The sequence below is a fragment of the Haliotis rufescens genome, unplaced genomic scaffold, assembly GCF_023055435.1.
Source record: "Haliotis rufescens isolate VD_foot unplaced genomic scaffold, xgHalRufe1.0.p SCAF_10, whole genome shotgun sequence".
NCBI lineage: Eukaryota > Metazoa > Mollusca > Gastropoda > Lepetellida > Haliotidae > Haliotis > Haliotis rufescens.
In genome coordinates, this window is record NW_025963780.1 from 7,596,244 (window position 1) to 7,613,716 (window position 17,473).

The 17,473-nt window shown below is 37.1% G+C and overlaps 1 protein-coding gene across 3 annotated transcripts in view; it reads right to left on the reverse strand.

Moving 5' to 3' along the window:
* The window catches only part of LOC124118005 (cilia- and flagella-associated protein 221-like), a 244,435-nt gene that overhangs the window by 189,824 nt on the left and 37,138 nt on the right, over positions 1–17,473 (reverse strand). For all 3 annotated transcript variants that reach the window (XM_046480041.2, XM_046480039.2, XM_046480040.2), the window contains exons 2-3: positions 8,175–8,362; positions 4,998–5,093 (exon numbers count right to left, since the gene is read on the reverse strand). In XM_046480041.2, coding sequence (XP_046335997.1) covers positions 4,998–5,093; positions 8,175–8,362 — 284 coding nt within the window. The remainder of the gene's footprint in view (positions 1–4,997; positions 5,094–8,174; positions 8,363–17,473) is intronic.

Consider the following 17,473-nt stretch of genomic DNA (forward strand, 5'->3'; position numbering starts at 1 on the left):
GCAAATTTGGCATGTTTAGAAGGAAGTGCTTAAATGCAATATTAATCATTTATAAGTGTACTGAATTATCATAAATAAAAATCAAGCATTCCATGCTATTACAAAAGGGTTTCTGGTGACCTTCACCCTCACAGATCATCAAGAATCTTCTCAAAGAACATCTCATTACATTGATGAGAGGTGTTAAAGTTTCATCAAAATCGAAGCATAAATGCTCCTTTCCTGAGGGCTGCTTAACCTTTAGCCTGCTGAATTATTTTCACAATTCTTACCCCTGCCTGCTGGATTAATTTTGGCATAAGGCGTTCTAAAGAGGGTGGGTGATTTCAAACAGTCGGTGCCTCATTAAACAAAGGGCCAATTGAAGAAATATTTTGCACATTTATTCCTGATAGAAAACTACACAATACTTTATAAAAATATCCCGGTGTTTTCAATCATACCAAGGTTAAGACCAAAGCGAACACAAGTTTTTTTAATTTTCTTGAACTTACCTGAATTGCGTTATTGAAGGTGGTTTGCATTTCATGCTAGGAACCTTTTAATATTGTAACATTTGTGCAAATTGATTTCAATAATCATATCTCCGATACCTTAATTTCAATTGAGTTAAAAAAAAATTCTTTTATCGGCATATAACAGCACGATGGTAAATTATGAACCATTTCAGTGAATTTATTATCTAAACGTTAAACAGAAAAATAACTTCATTTTCGAGGTCATCATGTCGGTTGCAGAAATACGAATATTCGGGTTAATCTGACGTGTCATGTTATAAAATTTGCAGGAAACAATTAATGACTTATAAATATTCAATAATCCTAATTTCAAGCGTTTTGGTTGAATATTTACGATATACCAAAATAAACAACCCGTGTCACGATGCTAGCAGACGTCCTAAAATCAAACATGGCACGCTTTGCCCGACCTCCGCATAACTTATTGCGATTTTAATATATACAAAGTTTACATTGCCTTTATAAATATGCCTTGGCGAAAGTTGACGATATTCTCAATCGAAAAATGTTTTATTCGTCATATTCCGATTAATATGACGAGAGAAAAACGAAAATAAAGATCGTGAATTCTGACAGCACTATTTCAATAAGTGCAAAGGTCACCGGATGTGATGTCACAGACAGAGGTAGTCTGCTGATAATCTTTCGAAACAAAACAATTACAGTAAATTTTAAAATAGTACGCCTATCACATACAGCAAAAACATTGATACACAGTATCAGTAATCACCACTAACATGAAATAAAAATGTGACTTTGACGATATAATTCACGTATTAGTTAACCCGTTTGACCTTGCATGCTCCCGTGACCCGGAAACGGTAGACGATAAATCAACATGCCACATGCAAGTTTCTCGGTATCTTTTATTTGAACTTCTGCTGATATTTAAGAATCACCATTCAATGTTACGGTGAATATAAATGGGACATGATTCATATTTCTGCGATGTACACGTTGATAAGTTTCACTACAACAAGTGTATCCCACGTAATACGTCTATGGATATCGTCGATCAGCAAGATCACCCTCTACAACAGGTGCGCGAAAATGGGCTTGACAAAACGTGTTTCAAAATAACATCCCCGCGTTGCTGAATATGATAGGATATATATAAGCAATAAAATGCTACGTACATATTTTCGGTGTTAGTTCCACATTACATTTGGGATAGTTTTCCTTTCGGGAATACATTCATAGATTCTAGCATGATTTTAGAACAGTTTAACGAAGGATTTCTAAATTTATTCCAAAAATATGAAGACCACCATGATTGCGTATTGATGATAGATTTGTAATTGTTGAATTATTTACAGCTGTTTACAGGTTTTAAAATTTTAAGTTATATTTAGTAGTTATTTTTTTCCACAATGATGGTGTGTGGGGACAGTAAATATTGGTCTTTGCATCAGCACAGTACGTGTAACTGATCAAACTTCAATTATTATCTTTAGTTTAAACATATTTATTCAACAATTATTATCTTTCACTCTGAAAATCAACTATGTATGTGAATAAGTAACTCTCTGATGTCATCATTTTAATTTTAGTATTCCATGAAGAATGAATAAATCAGATCCTTAACATATACATACTAAACTCATATGGGCATTAATATTGTGCATTATGTGGTTTGTTTCCAAATAAAACAATTCTGAAATATAATTTAATAGGAATATGATACATTAATTACAGTAACAGTACTTGTAACAGTACATGACATTTTTGTTTTTTTAATCACAAGAATCATGGTTGCACATAAGCTGGTAAGTTAGCCATATGTTTCTTAGAAAATGCCATCTCAGTCTTCTGGTTGGAATGAAAAGAAACATGCTTGTGTACATGTTTACCCTTGCCAGATGTATTTTTTCCAGTCAGCCAATCCATTGCTTTTGTTCACCTTATGTGGTCTATTTTATACATACAGGTACTGCTTCCAACCTGTTTTTCCTTTGCATGCAATCACAGTATCACAACTGCCTCAGCTGGTGTGTATAAAAGTTCCCCTGTCATCATGAAAAAAGAATTATAGAGGAAAGTCATATTTTCATTTAAAAAAACATCTGTCTTTCCTTGAATACTCTAAGTGCCAGAAATGTCAGTGTCATAAAAAAAAATTAAAAAAGATTTTCATAAGGACTTTTCTTAGATAGACCTAGATCTAAGTCAAACCATGTGACAAGTTAGGTAGAATTATAACCTTATAAGCCCTCATTTCTGAGGTGTCCATATTTTTCACATTTTTATATATTTCTAGGACAAAACGTGATCTGTGTAGATCTGCCTATTTTGTTGTGTAAAACAAATTATTGTCTTAAAATGAGAAAAGAAAACATTCAGACGAATTTTTTTTATCCCATTGATTCACAAAAACCAGTTGAAATGTACAGTTGTGACTTTTGTACCCAAACTTTCAAGTAATTTGTTACCCAAATGGGTATGTGATTTTGTAGATCTACCTAGAATTATTTCAAAGATATACATTAATTTTGGTGTCTTAAACTTAACATAATATCACTTTCCTATCAAAACAATACATTCTAACTTAGGTTTAACCAACTTAACTTTAACTGGCCTCTTCTTCAGTGACAAGACGTCAATTTTCTCTAAAAACTAAACAATCAATTTCAAGGATCACAGTCATAATCATATTAGGAACTTGATGAAATATTTTATTATGTGTTTCTGTTCATCTACATGAAAACATAAATATAATTATAGATCTATTGTCTTATTTTCTTAGGTACAAATTCACAAAGTATTTTGGGTACAATTTAATTTGTTTTGGGTACAAAATCACATATAGGAGCCTAGAATCTATATATATTTACACTTACACTACCTCATCGTGTACCAAAATTGTATCGGTTCAGAGGACGGGAGGTTCTCAGAAAGTTTTCAACAACATCTTTAATATTTTAAATTGTTCTTTTTGTAATGTTAGACCAATAAGAATATTATGTTGTTATTATTATGGCACATCAATACGTTATATCGCTTTCCGTTGCGTTCGTTTTCAGAAAATATTTTAAAATTAAAATGACCGAGCGTGAAATCCATTACGGTTTTGGATTAAGACTTACACATTTGATGGCGACAATCACGAAGAAATATGAAACAAATAGGAGTGAAGACTGCTCTCCAGATCAATAAATAGTAAATAGTAGACGAAAAATAGTAAATTATGTAGTTTCTTTTGAATTTGAATCTATTTCGGAATTTCTTTATGATAGCTTACCAACTTTTGCATATTTTGCTTCCATGTGTCACATGCGGTACGTGCTTCCGGTTTTAGATATGATAGCTAAAATTGCAAGTATTTTGATTATTTCTCGTAAACTGCATTATTTTGCTATTGAATGGTTTACCTAGAATGTATATCAGTTCAGATTTTGCGTATCATCCAATATTTGTCATTTTTCGCAGTGTTTGTTGACTTTGTTCAACTCAACAAATCGCGAGTTAGGCCAGGCCCAAACGTATCACTGATATTTGTCGGCTTGTCAATGTGTCCGAAAGTTTTTCAAACGAAATCATTTGCAAACTCTTTAAAAATGAATTATTTTTTTACAAAGATTTATACATACGTGTCAATAATTCTAGAAAATTAAGTTAGATGTAACAAAATGATTGTAATAGTCTAACGGGATAACTATGCATGTGGAGTTGTTTGTTTACCGCCGTTGCGATGATCGTACAAGTTCCATCCAATCGATGATGTTACGATTCAGATTGTTTTTGTTTACAATTAGTTACACCGAAAGTTGCTAATTTTTAGAAATTAAGGAACATGAGTGTTTTCCTTTCGCCAGCAAACAAAAATTTATGATCGAATAGGAAAAATGATGAAATATAAAGAAAATATCGGACTGCATGCCGCTCAGCGTGAAGTGCCCAAAGTCAACAATGGCCGTTTCTGGTAGTTGTGTGCCGAGAAGTTTGGCCTGAAACTTTTTTAACTCGCGATATTTTCTTTTTGAGGTAAATAAATGACTGAAAGTTTTGATATTTAGCAAGCTGAGCATTTATGCATGTCATAGTAATTTAAATGTTACGCAAAGCCTTCTTGGTAAATAGATATGGCGAGTTTTATTTTGGGGTGTCGTTATGCTATTCGCCTGTCGAATGGGTTCGACATTAGATGCACGGGAAGTGACACCTCTGTCGAATGGGTTCGACGTTAGTATGCAGAGCTTTAATGAACGAGTGAATGTTGTTTTTGACACCTCGATCAGACAAACCAGTAATTTGACTGCATGGTCAATGAACCACTTTGCCGGGGGATGATCAACCAGTTCGCATATCATAACAACCCAGTGCTCATAAGTGCCCAGTGCCCAAGAACTGCTATAGGGTTCAAACACATCAACCAAAAGTTATGAGAAAGACACCATGGTTCCAGTCCATTCTTCCTCGAATGTAATCATATTTCCTCTGTACCACCCAATACAACATACAACAAATTGACAGCAAGCTCACCGGGCAGTTGATTCTAATACAATCATAGTAATATCTCCACTCGTCAGGGGTAAACTCTACTGTACAGTCAAGGGTGAGGCCTGGCACCATCCTTTCCTGCAGGAAAAACACATTAAATAACTGATTATTAATTATCCTGACAATGGAGTTTCGCTTTTCATAATTTTACACATTGCCTTTTTCAAACTGGTTCTGTTCATAACAAATTGCAAACTATAAACAGACAAGTTAAAATAATATATCAGTCTACTATTTGATGCCAACATGCATGATGTGACCAAATTTTACATTTGGCAACCATGATTTTATATGATGCTTTGGATATTATAAGCAGACCCCTTGCTGAATAATACATGCAAAGCCATCCACCCTCGTGAGAAGAAAGCAATTCTTCACCATGGATGCAGGACTGACAAAGAAACAAATGTTAAATAGTTGAGTTTATATCAGAATTCAAACAATTTCAGGTCATCACCCATCTTTCCTCAGAGCCACATTCATGTGCTCAGTCCATGAAGTCTGTGGTTAGTCCATGTAGTCTGTGGTTAGTCCATGTCGTCTGTGGTTAGTCCATGTAGTCTGTGGTTAGTCCATGTAGTCTGTGGTTAGTCCATGTAGTCGGTGGTTAGTCCATGTAGTCTGTGGTTAGTCCATGTAGTCTGTGGTTAGTCCATGTAGACTGTGGTTAGTCCATGTTGTCTGTGGTTAGTCCATGTTGTATGTGGTTAGTCCATGTCGTCTGTGGTTAGTCCATGTAGTCTGTGGTTAGTCCATGTCGTCTGTGGTTAGTCCATGTCGTCTGTGGTTAGTCCATGTAGTCTGTGGTTAGTCCATGTAGACTGTGGTTAGTCCATGTTGTCGGTGGTTAGTCCATGTAGTCTGTGGTTAGTCCATGAAGTCTGTGGTTAGTCCATGTTGTCTGTGGTTAGTCCATGTAGTCTGTGGTTAGTCCATGTAGTCTGTGTTTAGTCCATGTAGTCGGTGGTTAGTCCATGTAGTCTGTGGTTAGTCCATGTAGTCTGTGGTTAGTCCATGTTGTCTGTGGTTAGTCCATGGAGTCTGTGGTTAGTCCATGTAGTCTGTGGTTAGTCCATGTAGTCTGTGGTTAGTCCATGTAGTCTGTGGTTAGTCCATGTAGTCTGTGGTTAGTCCATGTAGTCTGTGGTTAGTCCATGTTGTCTGTGGTTAGTCCATGTAGTCTGTGTTTAGTCCATGTAGTCGGTGGTTAGTCCATGTAGTCTGTGGTTAGTCCATGTAGTCTGTGGTTAGTCCATGTAGTCTGTGGTTAGTCCATGAAGTCTGTGGTTAGTCCATGTAGTCTGTGTTTAGTCCATGTAGTCTGTGGTTACTCCATGTAGTCTGTTGTTAGTCCATGTTGTATGTGGTTAGTCCATGAAGTCTGTGGTTAATCCATGTCATCTGTTGTTAGTCCATGTCGTATGTGGTTAGTCCATGAAGTCTGTGGTTAGTCCATGTAGTCTGTGGTTAGTCCATGTTGTCTGTGGTTAGTCCATGTCGTCTGTTGTTAGTCCATGTTGTCTGTGGTTAGTCCATGTTGTATGTGGTTAGTCCATGTAGACTGTGGTTAGTCCATGTTGTCTGTGGTTAGTCCATGTAGTCTGTGGTTAGTCCATGTAGTCTGTGGTTAGTCCATGTAGTCGGTGGTTAGTCCATGTAGTCCGTGGTTAGTCCATGTAGTCTGTGGTTAGTCCATGTTGTCTGTGGTTAGTCCATGTAGTCTGTGGTTAGTCCATGTAGTCTGTGGTTAGTCCATGAAGTCTGTGGTTAGTCCATGAAGTCTGTGGTTAGTCCATGTAGTCTGTGTTTAGTCCATGTAGTCTGTGGTTAGTCCATGCAGTCTGTGGTTAGTCCATGTTGTATGTGGTTAGTCCATGAAGTCTGTGGTTAATCCATGTCGTCTGTTGTTAGTCCATGTCGTATGTGGTTAGTCCATGAAGTCTGTGGTTAGTCCATGTAGTCTGTGTTTAGTCCATGTAGTCTGTGGTTAGTCCATGTAGACTGTGGTTAGTCCATGTAGTCGGTGGTTAGTCCATGTAGTCTGTGGTTAGTCCATGTAGTCTGTGGTTAGTCCATGTTGTCTGTGGTTAGTCCATGTAGACTGTGGTTAGTCCATGTAGTCTGTGGTTAGTCCATGTAGTCTGTGGTTAGTCCATGTAGTCTGTGGTTAGTCCATGTTGTATGTGGTTAGTCCATGTCGTCTGTGGTTAGTCCATGTAGTCTGTGGTTAGTCCATGTAGTCTGTGGTTAGTCCATGTAGTCTGTGGTTAGTCCATGTTGTCTGTGGTTAGTCCATGTAGTCTGTGGTTAGTCCATGTAGTCTGTGGTTAGTCCATGTAGTCAGTGGTTAGTCCATGTAGTCTGTGGTTAGTCCATGTAGTCTGTGGTTAGTCCATGTAGTCTGTGGTTAGTCCATGTAGTCTGTGGTTAGTCCATGTAGTATGTGGTTAGTCCATGTAGTCTGTGGTTAGTCCATGTAGTCTGTGGTTAGTCCATGTAGACTGTGGTTAGTCCATGTTGTCTGTGGTTAGTCCATGTCGTCTGTGGTTAGTCCATGTAGTCTGTGGTTAGTCCATGTAGTCTGTGGTTAGTCCATGTAGTCTGTGGTTAGTCCATGTAGACTGTGGTTAGTCCATGTTGTCGGTGGTTAGTCCATGAAGTCTGTGGTTAATCCATGTCGTCTGTTGTTAGTCCATGTCGTATGTGGTTAGTCCATGAAGTCTGTGGTTAGTCCATGTAGTCTGTGTTTAGTGCATGTAGTCTGTGGTTAGTCCATGTAGACTGTGGTTAGTCCATGTAGTCAGTGGTTAGTCCATGTAGTCTGTGGTTAGTCCATGTAGTCTGTGGTTAGTCCATGTTGTCTGTGGTTAGTCCATGTAGTCTGTGGTTAGTCCATGTAGTCTGTGGTTAGTCCATGTAGTCTGTGGTTAGTCCATGTAGTCTGTGGTTAGTCCATGTAGTCGGTGGTTAGTCCATGTAGTCTGTGGTTAGTCCATGTAGTCTGTGGTTAGTCCATGTTGTATGTGGTTAGTCCATGTAGTCTGTGGTTTTACCATAAAGTCTGTGGTTAGTCAGTACCCACAGGTGATGGCCATACTGTTGACAAAATATGGATTTGGATTATTAGTCACCTTTCCTAAAAAGAGTGTGTATACATACCAATTTCTTGTACTTGATGTAGAAATATTTACTCTGTGGTGGGATGATATGCATTCTGAGCACATCTGATGAAGCGTTGACAATCTTAAATGACCTGGTCTGTTTCTTTTGTAATTCAAAGCCATCAAAATGAATGTTGGATGGACGGGTGTGAATTGCAGCATTTTTCCCAACTTTGGAATATATTTCTGTAAGAAAAACACAATTAGAACAAAAATATTCGACACCAAGCATTTCATCCTTCTCACTTGATATTATTCTGTGATGGATACTTGCAACTGAAAATTTGAAAGCAATACCTGGCAATTGTCAAGTGCTTAAATATTTGCATGCTTTGGCTCCAATACTTTAAAATGCATGTGAAGGGGGTACAACACAATTGTCATTACAAATATTATAAACATTATTGACTTACTGTAAAAGATGTCCTACTGTTGATAAATTGTTGATAAATGGGGGTTGGAATGGTGACATTTGGATGTGTGCAACGTCAATATTTAAATAACTAAAAAAAAGGCATTCCTGTGCATGATCATGATAACTAAAGAATCGAAATTATAAAACATGTATATTAGTTCCCATTTATGATCCCTTCATCACCATGAATCAATGGAACATGACGTCGACCGTACTCAATCATTGTTTGAAAATAATAAGCGATAATCCCCGAGCTTACTCTGCACTGCTCGCCTTATTCCGCGAGCGAATTTTCTGCTCCAGTGACCCCACAGCAGTCAGAGGCATGTCACAGACTTTGCTCTTGTTTGTAAACAAATGCACCTCTTCTGCAAAAACCTCACATGGGTCTAATCATTAATCCTCGATTAATCAGTGTCAAGTCAGTTTATTGCCTATTACAGTGATTGACCGATTGGACTATCATGTAGGTACAATGTATTTACAGCAATCAAAACAAACAAAGCTTGTCAGTGTAGATAATCTTCATTGTGTTACAACTGCTGACAGAAACTGCTCAGTCCTAACTGTTGATCACGTCCGGTCAAAATTTAAGAATGTCCGGACAATACTTTTTAAAATGTCCGGACAGAAAAATTTAAATGTCCGGTAAGCAATATTTTAAACCGGACATTTGAGATTCCCAATCGAACCTGTCCGGCGCATATGACTGTTTCCGGACCCCTGGTCTAATGGAAGCTGTTCGGTGCACCCTACATATTGTTTTGCATGATGATATAGATATATACTGAACCGGAAAAGAAACGTCACCCCAAGTAACATTGCATGAAAAGTTGTCATTTAAATATCTGGGTACTGTATTTTCTTGAGTATAGTGCACACTTTTTTTCCAAAAAACACAGCTGTGTAGAAGGGGGTGCACATTATACACGAATTAATGAGTTTTGATGTTTTTTCCCCCATGGAAAGACATTACCGTGAGCATGTAACACCGGAAATACTATGTCAACAAATCCATACTGAAGTTCGGAAATTATTCATGTAATTACACTGTCTGGCTATGAAAAGTGTTCTTTGTATATCTGGACTTATGTTTGTAACTTATTTCGGCGAAATCGTGTGTGAAGTGATCGGAAGATCGCACAACTCACCAATAATTTAACAGCAACCACGGTCAGATTACCGCTATTGACGCCTTGAAACGAACTTTAGTTGACAGGGAATGGATACATATATTATAAATGCCATACTTTGATTTGATAAAAGTCATATTTGTTTTTGTTGGACGATTCTATGTCCGAACGTAATTCTCGCGATCACGTGCACAGGAGCCTTGACGGTGACTGATCAGACTGGTTCCATGTAAAAAATAATACCCCGGCAACAGCGATCAGCTGCTTCTCTTAGGTTTATTATTATTTTAAATATGTTTAGTAAAAGCTGCATCTAAATTAACAAGATATTGGAATATATTCAGATATTATTCCTGATTAAAAAAAAATAGTTTCAGATACAACTTTTGCCGATCCTTGCATTGAAATACTGTAAAGTTATATAATTGGGTGTGTCTTGACCGAATCACCGGTCGATTCCAAGAAAACATGTGTACAGCTGATTGCTGTGTCCGGCTTAGTTAACAAGAAAATACACAAGGTAATTTTAATCCCTGGATATAAAACAATGCCTAGCCGAACAAAAAATACAATTTAAACGGTAAATCAACATGTCTGGTGATTTTTTATCTCAAATTTCGAATTTGTACTGACGAAGTTTCTCATCACCCGTTCGTTTGCCCGACTTCGCTGTAGGGGTACGGTGTAATTTTTTTCTGCGCATAATATTCAAATTTCTTTTTTTCCAAAATATTGAACCCGCTAGAGGGGGGTGCGCATTATACATGGGTGCGCACTATACTCAAGAAAATACGGTAACTTTTGTCAAAGTTTCTAAATTTTAACATAACCTTGTCCGGAAAAATAAAATTTCATGATAAAAAATCAAAGCAGATGACAATAAAACCGATCGCCAAAATGCATCACGGCAACGGCCATGGTAACCTCATGCACTTGAGTTCTGTGTAAATTGAAATGCACATGCGTTCCCCCATTTCTTGCCCTATAAAAAAACACCCAGATCAGATAACATTCATTCGTTATTGAATTGCTACCACATGCCAAGATTGACAAAAAATCAGCGACACCAAGCCCTTGGACGATTGCAAGCTGGACAAACCGCCCGGCAAGTAGCCAATGCATTTCAAGTCCACGTAAGGACCATATACAGGCTCCAGCAACAGTACCAGACCAGCAACACTACAGATGACCAACCACGTAGTGGAAGACCAAGGGTCATCACCAGACGTCAGGATCGTCAGATTGTGCGACAGCATCTTCAAGATCGCTTTGTTACTGCTGCGGAAACTGCTCGACAGACCATGGGGACACACCAGCGACACATTAGTGCAGACACCGTGCGTCGACGATTGACCAACAGACACCTCCAATGTCACAGGCTACACCAAGGAACCATTCTGACACCACGTCATCGCCGGGACTGTGTTCAGTGGGCAACACAGCACCAGCATTGGCGCCACCAGCAGTGGAGAAGAGTCGGATGCTTGTGTTGTTGAGAGAGACTTGTGGGGTGGTCTGAGCATCATGGTGTGGGGTGGAATTCGTCTTGGACAGAGGGTAGGCCCTGTGGTCTTTTTCCTGTGGTCTTCCAGAACATCGGTCCAGGGAGAGGCAATGGTGTCACAGCAGTATGTTTACAGTGTTTGGACAAATAAGGTTTCTCATACATCTATCCATTGTGACGTTTCTTTTGTTGTTCAGTATACTACTACATCGGCTTGAGCTAGGACGGATAACTCAGGTACTCGGGTCGGGTGGGTACTGAGTAGGACCCAGGTACACACAAGACTACCCGGACCCATGGTTAGGCACGTGATTATATTGTTTAACACTTTTAACACCCCCGTCAACCAGAAGCTTTTACTGCTGTGGCACCTAGTTCCGAAAGACTCTTGTGTGATGAAGCTAACATTTATCAAGGAAAATATCTGCTTGTAAAACATCTTTGCTACTACATGTTATACACCATTTGAAAGGTCTAATCCTACTGTTCATACATACGAAAGTCATGTTCACCATATTGTGATGGCCATCACGAAGAATATATAAATATTAATGTGTCTTTATTATAAAATATGTAAGTTATGACAGCTTGTAAAAATTAGAAATATTTCCTAAATATTTCCCTGTTGTATTTTTGATGGTTATATGACAGTGCACGAATTATATCATAATTATCCTGTAAACTGTAATTAGTTTTGCAGGTATATATCAGTATACTTTTGCCAACCTCGTTTTCACGTAATTCAATGTTTTGAATCCCGTTTTGGTAAGAAATCTATCAGAGGATCATAGCATGCTTTTATAGAGCTTCATGGCACACCGTTATCTCGTAAAAATAATCATATGTCCATGCCATCATGTTACGCATATTGTTTAGGATGTGCCAGTACCTCATAAGCATCGATGTCAACAACGTGCCTGTCAAAACGATCTTGTTTACTTGTTTCAAGAGTTTTGCATTGACCGTAACTTTTGAAGAATTCATCGTTCTAAGCACACAGTTACGCAAATTAACCATCAGATACAGATTAATCATACCTTTGTTCTTCAACAAACAGATCACAATCACTTGGCAGCTTGATATTTATCCATATTTGTGTGAATTTGTGATCAGGGCTAAGCTACGTGTTTCGCCGACGCCCGCCATTTTAACTTTGTGACAGCTAGCCTAGGTCGCGATGAAGTTACTGAATTTGGCTAATGCTTAGCATTTGCATTATAAAGTTTATTTAATCTAATGAACTATGTCCAGAGGAACCCAGAATCGTATTTGATGATATGTCAAGACGTGTATTAAAGTTACTGTTAATTCTGACATCAGGAACTATGTAATCTTCACTGATGTATTCATGCGCAGTATTTAGCGTCACTATTTATGAACGTTTCTCATAAATATGACATCCAGTGCTTCTGTCAAAGCATACCAGTGGCCAATTTGTGTTATTAAACGTCTTATGCATCAGATAAATTCCAATTGCCTCCTGACATTTGTAATCTTCCTCTTTGAATTGTCCATCGTAATTCCCAGTCGATGTTGCTTGTTGTTATTACGTCCTCTCGGCAGGCAGCAAGGACGTAGCTTCGACGTAGCAGGACGTAATTGTTTATCTTGTGATATTGGAAGGCAATTAGTGAATCAATTAGACAGAATTCATTGATTGGTATAAATACTCATTTTTATACCAAATTACCTCCTGAGATGGTTTGCCTTCCTCTTTATTTCAGTGATTTTACATTGTGAAAGTAGATCCCTCAAAGGAATAAGGACGTAAAGAGATGTAATTTCTCGTAATTTGATTGGTCAATAACAGACATGTGACCATTTTCTCACACCTATAAATACGATGAGATCCATTCTGGGTCATTCTGACTTTGGCAGTCTAAAGGTCAGTTTCAATCAAAGGGCAGATAATTCAGCCCAAAAGTTCCCCTTGTCCTTATGTAATCATTTCTATAAATAGACTGCATTTTTGAACACAGACACAAATTGCTATCTGAGTAACTGTAAAGTCATCCATATATATATATTAATAGCAGTAAACTACCATTATAGTTACAGGCAATAATTATTTTGCCCTGACACTGGTCCTTACAAATAAACCTTAAAGCTCAGAGGGATCTACTTATTTGGAAACATTGTGTTGTCCATATAAGGCATTGTTATACCCACATGAATAAAAACTAATTATTCATTGGAAAGAAGTGTTTTGACTCTCAGTTACATCCAGACTTCAAGGTTTATCAGAAGTTCAGGTCCGGGCCGCTACAATATTATTAAAACAATGCATTTACAACTTAATTAAGTTTGTTGTAAATAAAAAAAATGTAAGCTTACACATTCATAACGTCCAGATTATGGATCAAGGAAGCGAAAATTTGACGATTTGCAGCAAATATAAAATTTCATAAAATCCATTTACCTATTTCTTTTTTATTGTCATTGTTTACGTAAACGGTACATGATTTTAAAAAGAACCATAAATAGTATCTGTCATCACCCATTTCCTGATAACAGTGGCTGTCCGCTCAGTAACATGAAGAAATAACACGTACGTCAAAGACTGCCATATGACACACCATTAGAAAGCTTATTCTTTCGTCTACACTATAGAAACCTCGGCAGAGTCTTTTCGTTACTGTAACATGTGATTTATTGGATAGAAATTGGTTTCTGATGATGCTTGTAGCAGAGAAATTGAGGCAACGAAAGCCGAGATGTCATGTGACTTACATTACCATGATTACACGTGATCAAACAAAAAGATGAAAATAATAACTTAGCTGTAAGTTTGACAACTTTTAGATATATTTTTGTTAATTTTATATATTACTTTGTATAGTATATTTAATTATTTGCTTGAAATCTCTTTATTTTGCTCTTTGACATGTTTGATGTGGACCTGTTGTCAAAGTGTGAGTCCAGGGATTTTATTTTCAATAATTAACATTGCGGGAAATAGTGAATCATATTTAAATTTATCAATGAAAAATAATAAATTGAAATTGTATACGTATTTCATATAGTGTGAAAAGTGAGAGATTTAATAAATGAATTATATGACAGGTATGTTCATAAAATTATATACTATTTTGACATGACTACAGCTTGGCCGGTCTACCCGCCTGCAGTGTCTGGGGACTCAAGGCTTCTTGGCCGGTGTACCGGCCTACGATGTTGAAAGAGTTTATCATGTTTATGGCAAAAATTATCAAGAACTCTATGGTTACGCTACAAGTGACAAATGTTCACATTTCTTTCTGACTATGCACACATTCCTTCTGACTTTATGTGTTTGCATAAAGATGAAACTTCAGTCAACTTCAGTGTATGCATGGCCAGATCAGTTTATATGTGTATCTAAATACATTTTGACAGGAATACGGTCAAACATTTCCCAATCAGTCATAATGTACCTATATCTTGAGACCTACAGCAGGTACCTGGGTAGTGTCGGGTATTAGGGGGCTGGGGACCCGGTGTAAAGTCTGAAAGTATACCCCCCCCCTTTAAAGTATTCATGGTTAGATTTTGGGGCCTTCCAGAATCTACCCCCCTTTCCCAGAATCAACCCCCGGGGTATACTCTGGGAGTTCCCAGAATCCAGGGTTAGAAACTAACAGTTTTTGTCCACTAGTCCTTATAATGATAACATATAGCAAAACCCATAAAATGGGCCAATTTCTACTAGTCCTTAGGATACCTTTACTATTAGGCAGTTTGGTAAGGACTAAAGGACTAGTGCCAATTTCTAACACTGGAATCTACACCCTGTTTGATTTAAACATTTTATTTCATGAAGTTTTCTTTTTGGGGATTCATCTAACTCAGTCTTGATATCTTCTGGTCAATTGCTGTAACAACATTGTCATCTGATTAAGTTTACATAAATGCCTATTCGGTACACAATTAGTTTAAAAACATTCATATCCTGTTATATAAATTGAGAAGACAAAGGTGGGAGCAACAGTTTTTCCAAACAGTAAAAATCATAATTAAAGAAATCTCACATGTGAGATAAGAATGTAGATGAATGTACATGAAGTTTTCTTTTGGAGGATGCATCTAACTCAGTCTTGATCTCTCCTGGTCAATTGCTGTAACAAGATTGTCATCTGATTAAGGTTACATAAATGCCTATTCAGTACACATCTGACATCTGACATTGTTGTCTATACCCATTATGGAAAGGAGTTGAAATGGCTATATGCCACCCAGCATCATTCACACTTGGGAAGCTGTACATTGGTGCAGTGTATTTTACCAACCTCCATGAACACTTTAACGTAGTGATAAATGTCCAGTGACACTGAAATAATTCATGGAATCATTTAAGAATTGACCTTCACTTTGTGTGAGTTCATTGGAGTATGAACCTTCATAGAGTGAGGGCCAAACTGTATGAACGTCGGAGCCCTCACTTTACATCACTTTACATCTCTCAAGACAGAGAGTTTTCCGAAGTTGTTGATGAACCTGTGGAGGTTACATGTGTTAGTCATCATTGATCAACTGGCTGATCATTGAAAGGTGATAAAAGATGCGTCAAACAGGCACAAAGGTAAATTCATAGATTGCTGGAGATGGTCACTGTCAGCCTAGACATGGATCGAGTCGATACTACGATAGTTTTGATGTGCTTTTCTTCATTTTGTTCTCTAAGATGGGTAGTAGCGAGGATATCCTTGAATGGACATGCAGTCAAGCTCTCTGACGTTTCTCAATGTATACTGAAACGCTGAGACTAAGATTAAAGGCTCTAAATGATAAGAAAGAATGCTTATGTATGTTTTCGTGCTGGGGAATTCCCAGGGTTTTCCCCAGGAATGTGAAAGTAGTCTGTCAGTGTTTATGTCATTTCAAGAACACGGTCTCGTGAAAAATGTATGAACGTCAAATTGCGTCATTCATACACTTATGAACGTCAATTTTGCAGTCAGGTGACGGACCTGTCGTCCAATGGAAAAGCTGTATATCAGGTAAACGTCAAATTAAAAAATTATTGGATATTGGTTTTCAGAATAAAATTGCTCTCATATTTTATGTTAGTTTCATCTATTTGTTATTGATTATATAATCAATAAAACTCTGACTAAGGCAATGACAATTGCTTCGAGAAATATATTACATCCATCTGACTATATTTAGAAGAATAAGAATGTAAATGGCCAAATAATTGGATGCTTTTAATTAGTGGTGCAACGATACATCGAACTATCGATTGATTGCAATTGCTTGTCTCACGATAGTACACTATCGATTGCAACTTGAAACAATCGATACTATTGGCGATAGTTTGTCTAACTATCGATAGTTTCGATAGTTAATTTGTTTGGTACATTTACTTTCTTAAAAAACATAGAAACAACTCCTATGATCATCTAACCTCTGTCGTGCTTTCCTTTGGATTGCACTACTTTGTCTGCTTGATTTAGAATTACGTCCTTTAGCTTCTCGTCGCTAGGCAACTTTGACAAGATGGCGGACGCCACATGTCAGTTTTTGTCAACTTTGTTTCCTAACTGATATGTTGAATCGCATTTAGTCATTCAGTGAAATGCCAATGTGACAACTAGTTTGACAGTTTATATAGTCAAATACTAGTCATTCAATCACACTTATTCACATTGGTGCTAAAACACTGCAGTAACCTAAGACTTTACAAGTTACATGAAGTGAAATTTTGTATTAAAATGTTTTTGAGAGGTCAATTTGAACTTGTTTTCTTCTCATTTCTTGTTTTCTTTACAAATAGTATCAGAAAGTTATAATTATTTTGATGGTGTCAGTCAAAATGCTGAAATATATGCTGCTAAAGCCTGCTATAATTGCAAGTGAAAACTATTGCAATAGTATCGCAATAGTAGGGCCACTATCGCAATAGTATCGCAATAGTTGTTTTAACTATCGCAATAGTATCCAAATAGTCAAAAATGCCTCAATAGTCACCCCTACTTTTAATGATGTGATGACTTCTAAAGTCAGAATATATTCTTGATGCTGTGATACATGCCTCCCCAAACAAAAGTACTTACAGACACTAAAATGATTTTATATGCAATCAAAAGTAGTAAGGTCTATTCACAAAGCATGTTTATGCTTATTCAATAACATAAGTGTAAGACATTTCATCAAACAATTCTCAACACCAACTTTCAAACAATCAATGTGATTTGTAAGATATTTTTTATTAGTTTAAACAATATTTATTTCTTCTTTGATTGTATAAAACAACATTTGAATTGTTG